Source organism: Urocampus carinirostris, chromosome 17, assembly GCF_059441175.1.
Source record: "Urocampus carinirostris isolate Australia breed hairy pipefish chromosome 17, RoL_Ucar_1.0, whole genome shotgun sequence".
NCBI classification, from domain to species: Eukaryota; Metazoa; Chordata; class Actinopteri; order Syngnathiformes; family Syngnathidae; genus Urocampus; species Urocampus carinirostris.
In genome coordinates, this window is record NC_142365.1 from 8,441,095 (window position 1) to 8,447,094 (window position 6,000).

General features: G+C 45.8%; 1 protein-coding gene across 1 annotated transcript; it reads left to right on the forward strand.

Annotated features, from left to right (window-relative positions):
• Positions 1 to 1,363: 1,363 nt before the first annotated feature.
• Positions 1,364 to 6,000, forward strand: ovca2 (OVCA2 serine hydrolase domain containing). The gene is made up of 3 exons (XM_088321637.1): positions 1,364 to 1,529; positions 4,134 to 4,423; positions 5,757 to 6,000. Exons 1-3 carry the CDS (start codon positions 1,382 to 1,384, stop codon positions 5,958 to 5,960), a joined length of 642 nt encoding a protein of 213 aa, XP_088177763.1. The 5' UTR covers positions 1,364 to 1,381; the 3' UTR covers positions 5,961 to 6,000.

Sequence of the window (6,000 nt, forward strand, 5' to 3'; positions counted from 1 at the left end):
AGTGTTACCATTTTATTACATTCCCTAAGAGTTTAGATTCAAAGTGTTTTAGAACCGTTTGCGTGAGGGAAACATTTACAAAGCTCAGTAAGCCGTACAAGCTACGAAGAAATGGTGCGCATCCAGACTTTTAGAAGCTTTTAGATTAGCACTGGTGTATGGGGACACTCCATTTGCAATGTAGTGGTACAGATGGTATTGAGTAAAGTCAAACAGATTGGAGGATTTGTTTCGTTGCGTGAGTATATCAGGAGGAAGACTCTATCGCTCGGTAGCTAGCATTGCTAATGCTATCCTTCGTTTCTCTGAATAGCGCTTTTTGTGCTTTCCGACAAGGTGAGCAACCTCATTGGACACTTGCACAATATTGGTTTGACTAATCATTGCCAATGAATGGTGTTGAATAGAATAGCTGTTTTTGCTGTTGTCTACTGTTCACTGGCCTTGTTCACGGTTAACTAAGGGTTACTACCGTCCGTCATGGTGTCGTCACGTGCTAAGGTCACGTATGTGCAGATAAGCTACATAAAAATACGCGAATGTTTACAAATATTATTAGTTTTAATGGACTTCTGGTTCTGGGAAGGCTGTATGGACAAAAATGTATGGTTTTCCTCCACATTAAATGTAGAATCGAGCCATAATGATAAAAAGATGGACAATAAAGGTTCTGTTCTGGTTTTGAGGTATATGTCTTAGAGCAGGGGTGTCCAAACGTTTCAGAAACTGGGCCAGATTTGGTAAGATAAAATTGTGCGAGGGCTTACTATTCAACCTGGAATTCTTTAAACAGTATTTAATAAATAAAGGTTGGCAGTGCTTCAGCTTCCAGTTGCTTCACCTTTTCACAGCGTTCGTTTCCAGTTAGCTTTTTGTAGTCAGCATGTTTTGTCTGGCAAAGTCACTTATTCATATTATATTCTTTGAAAACAGCTACAGTCTCTTGGCAAATTTGGCTGAAGTGAAAAAAACACTCCAATTTCCACTTGTCCGGGAAGGGCTGGCCCTCACAGTCAACTTTCCTTTTTTATTTACAGTCACCATGTTGGAAATGACATGGGCTAAAATTATCACAGAAATCCAAGGGGGAAGTGGCCAAAGGACTGCTGCCATCATCTGGTGAAATGGTGATTATTATTTTTCCTTTTTTAAACATTATTTAATAATGCAGTCAACATTACTGGCAGGCCACATATTATTGATTTAATCACAGATGTGTCAATTTTATCCCACTAGAAAGTGTTGACAAAGGGGCAGTGCCAAAATTAATGTGGTACAGTTTCAGGAACCGAACTTTTTATGAACTTGTTAGCAAATAGTACCTAGTCTACCGGAAGTGACGCAGATAGCGTTAGCAACTAGCCAGTTAGCTAATCCCTCCATGGCTCCTTTACGTGTGCTGTGCGTGCACGGCTACCGGCAGAACGGTGCCTCGTTCCGGGGGAAGACCGGAGCCCTAAGAAAACTTCTTAAAAACAAAGTCGAATTCGTGTACATGGACGCGCCACACTTGCTCATCCCGGAGGAAGGTTAGTTTTATACGTTTAAAGTTTAAAGTCTTTGAATACCGGAAGTGACGCGTATAATGGCGCCTCCCTCTTTACGCATAAACTGACACAAGGCGCAATTTGTGGAGTAGCCACTAGGTGGCGGAATAGACCACTCTTGGTAAATAACGGGTTTATTAACTTGCACGTTTTCTGATTGTTGTTCAACAAATATATAAAGACTTTCGCTATTCCACAAGACTTGAAATATAGTGAGAAGGCAATATTTTCCTGTCAATTCCTTCATCGCATTTATATCCAAACTTGATTTTACGCCAATTTCCCAAGGAAGTCAGCAAAACCTCCAAAACATTGTTTTAAGAAGTAGAGGCCGTTTTTGGCAACTGTGAGAAAACACAATATGTGGTAATGGATAAAAGACTTTCCCTTTAGTGCTGTATAAGCTTAGTAGGTGTCATGTCCAGCATGGTCGCCATGGCGACAGGCTGGCCCCGCCCCCTGGGCACCAGCTGAAGCAGATCAGCTAACTTACGTGTGTGCTACTTAAGGGTGGGTTGTGGATTTTGCGGGTGCTGGCTCATTGCATTTTCTGTCTGCATCTCCCGTTCTGTTTTGCTCTGTCCTGTTTTGTTTGAGTCGGAAGAAACCTGTGTTTGCACGTTTTTAGTTAAAGCCTGTTTGTTCTGTCTTGTCCCTGAGTTTTGGACGATTTTTATTTTGGTAAATAAAAATTTTGATCGTCAACGCAATTGAGTTCTCCCTTCCTGCCTCCTGCCTCCGTTCTGGTCCGGTCTCCCTCGTGACAGTTGGCCACCAAGCTTTTGCTCCCTTCTCTTTTTGACAATCCTACCTGCAACTGGTAACCATGGAAACCAGTACAAGCTGTTTCCTGTGTTGTGTGTGTGTCTTTGTGTGTCCTGGAGAGGGATTGGTGCCGCCACAGGCTGTCATTGCCCAAGACACACCACAGGTGGTTAAGGGAACTGTGAACCCCCTTCTTTCACCCTGACCACCACTCATCATTTACTGATGCTGGTTTTTAACACCGGTCAAATTAAATTCCTACCCGGTCCCAAGCCTGACCGCCAGGCCTGGGAAGTTTTCTGCGGGAAACCCTGGACAACGTCAGAATTGGAGATGATTTACTTTTAAAGAGTCCTATATTTGGATGTTTTAGACATTGTTTGAATTGAGAATGGTCTTCAAATAATAAACAAATTAGAATTTGTGCATTTGCAGACGACATTTTCACTTAACGGTGTGGATTAAGATGCCCCTCTTTACGGCATTTTCCACTTTATTCCACTTTATGCCTCTTCATTTAGTCCAGAATTTTGTGTGCTTTTAGTGATGCTAAAGGAAGAAGCAAAACACCATTCCCGGATCCTCCGTGTTACATGTCGAAGTGTCCTTGGGCAAGACACTGAATCCCTAACGCCCCCATTAATCTCTCTACCTTTCTTTTCCCCCCTCCCCTTTTCTCTCTTTATGTCCCTTTTCCCCTTTTCTTCTTTCTTTCTTTCCCTCTTTTTTTGTTTTGTCTCTTTCTCTGTTTCTTATTCTTTCTTTCTCTCTTTTCCACTTTCTCTTTTTCTCTCTCTTTTGCTCTCTCACTTTTTAAATCTTTCTTTCTCTCTTTGTCCATCTCTTGTTCTCTCTTTTTGTCTCTACCAGTCTCCAATTCTTTTAATTTTTTTTTCATTTCTTTCAAGTTTTCTATTTCTTGCTTTCTTTCTTTCTCGCTTTCTCTCTCTCTCTTTATCTCACTATCTGTTTCTCTTCTTTCACTCTCTCTCTATTTCTTACTTTCTATCTCTCTCTTCCTTTATCGTCCTATCAATTACTCTTCTGTCTCTCTTTCGCTTCTTTGTGTTTCTTTATTCCTCTGTGCCTCTTTATATCTTTCTATTTCTTTCTCTTTCATTCTCTCTCTAATCTAGTAGTCTGCCCTCGCAAGAGTGCTTTTTCTACCATGTGGCCCCTGAGCTCAAATGAGTTTGGCAGCCCTGCCTCAAAGAGAAAAACAAGACTTTCTGAATAAGCCTTGCATGGCTGACTCCCTATTGGCGTGTGAGTGTGTGTGTGTGAATGGGTTTGTGTGAAGAACATTGTAAAGCGCTTTGTGTCAGACAGAAGGAAAACTGAGATCACTTGCACTTGTTTCTTGGTTTTTATTGGAAGGAAGGAATGACAAGGCGTAATCGTCGTGTTGTTGGTCGGGGCTGGAGAAGAAGGGCGTCGTCGTGTTCGGAAGAGCGATCAGGAGTCAGACGGGCAGGGCAGGTCGTAGGCAAATTCGCAAACGGGTCGGCAACGGAGATCAAGTAGAAGAAAAATGGAGGCAGGCGAAGAGTCGGAGGTACGGGCTTTCTGAGCAGATGGCAACAGGTAGCATAGTACAATCAGACAGCTTGTTTCCGGAAGCTGAGGATTTAAATGGACAGGGTGCGCCAATCAGCTGTCCCGGCTGTTGGCGCCAAATCCTGAGCACAGGTGTTCCCGATCCGGGTGACTGTGACACCTTGGGAGGTCTTCTTTGACTTGAAAAGAGCTATATAAATGCAGACCATTTACCGTTTTACCATTTACCCTTCAAATTCTAAGGATACCTACGCATTTGTTCAGGCCAAGAGAGCGGGGAGAGCGACGGCCGAGGCTGGTGGTTCTCGGACCCTGCGGTCCGGACCTTCAGCGCGCAGCAGGATTGCCAGGAGAGTGCCGGCCTGGAAGAGAGCGTGACGGCAGTGCGCGACGCGGCACAGCGGCAAGGCCCCTTCGATGGCATCCTCGGCTTCAGCCAGGGCGCCGCTTTGGTCGCCATGCTGTGCTCGCTTCAGGAGTCGGGCGCCGAGCCAGCGTTGGCCTTCCGGTTCGCCATCCTCGTGGCCGGCTTCAGAAGCGCCTGCGCGCAGCACCTCAGGTCAGTCCGGCAGCAGGTTTGAAGGGTGCGTCGTAAAGAGTTCGATACGATGCAGTACGGAGACCACTTGTGAGGCCTCTCCTCTTCTCAAGGATTCTTATTTTCCTCGTGTTGAGGTTTTGTGTCATGATTACTGATGTGACTCAGCAGTGCCCGCTCATTTGGCGCCAACTGCCGCAGGTTCTGATTGGCTCCCTGTCACTATTTGAACCCTGTCTTGTCAGTCCCCTGTTGTCAGTCCGTCTGTGAACCTCAGTGTCTCCACGGCAAGCCTTTTTCGACCCTGACTAAATGGTAAATTGTCTGCATTTAAATAGACCTCCCAAAGCCCTCTACAATTTGCTTCACACTTACCCATTCACACACACTCACACACCAATAGCGGCCATGCAGCCATGCAAGGCGCCTCCCTGCTTATTGGGGGCATTAGGGATTCAGTGTCTTGCCCAAGGACACTTAGACATATAACACGCAGGAGCCGGGAATTGAACCTGCGGTCTCTTGATCCCAAGACGAGCGATCTACCTCCTGACCTAATGCCGCCCCCGACTCCCACCAGTTTTTGCTCCCGTCTGTCTCCGGCTACGACCCGTTTTAATCCTGACCACGTCTGCTCTCCCGTCCTGACTTACGACCCGTTTTTGATCCCGACCCCGTCTGCTCTCCCGTCCCGGCTTACGACCCGTTTTTGACCCCAACCACGTTTTTGGTCTCCTGTCCCGGCTATCGACCTGTTTTTCCGTCCTTGACACCGCCACCGCTCGCTACGGAAGATCCACTTCCGTGTTCGGATCACAATCCGAATACAAGAGCGACTTGCTTCCCGCGCCTAGCGAACACCGGATCGTGGGCGCAGCCCTTCCTCTTTCCTCCAATAAAACTTGTGAGAAACGTAACGCAATGGGTCCTGCTTTCGTTCTGGTCCTGACATTTTGAGTTTTTCCTTGCCCGCATGTTGGTTCAATATCAGGGGATGCAGTCCTTTTGAGACATTTTGTGATTAAGGGCTATACAATTTGACTTTACCAGACCCCTCGCTACTTCGCGCTTCAGTTATCGCTGCTTTACTGCTCGGATTGAATTTTCTTTATTGTCATTGATATCAGCTTCTCGTGCATTGTGTTCTGCAAACGCTATCATGTTATCATTTGATGGGCTGGGGCTGGATACTTGAGGGCCAATCTTACCTTCGAGTTCACACACATCCTCACACACAAATCGGGATTCATAAAGTAGTTAAGATAGATTAATATACGGTTATTTTGTTATTACCAGGTTGTCATTATTAAAATTGCTTAGGGGCGCTGCAAACTGTGGTCATCTCTTACCTCAGGTTCTACTCGAAGCCCCTGCAGATGGCGTCCATGCACATGTTCGGCATGGAGGACGGCGTCATTCCCGCCGACATGAGTCGGGGTCTCCTGAGTGTCTTCGCCAACCCGGAACTGCTTACACATCCCGGCGGCCATTTTGTGCCGGCCGCCTCGGCTCACAGAAGTCACTACCAGAACTTTCTAGAACGCTTTCAGTGATTATGAAGGTAAAAGGATACTTAATAAATATTTGGAGATA

Excerpts from the sequence above, each read along its gene's own strand:
- ovca2 (XM_088321637.1), top strand. The coding sequence starts at position 1,382 with ATGGCTCCTTTACGTGTGCTGTGCGTGCACGGCTACCGGCAGAACGGT. Across the intron at positions 1,530-4,133 it reads CTTGCTCATCCCGGAGGAAG|GCCAAGAGAGCGGGGAGAGC; the intron begins GTTAGTTTTATA and ends GCATTTGTTCAG. Across the intron at positions 4,424-5,756 it reads GAAGCGCCTGCGCGCAGCAC|CTCAGGTTCTACTCGAAGCC; the intron begins CTCAGGTCAGTC and ends GTCATCTCTTAC.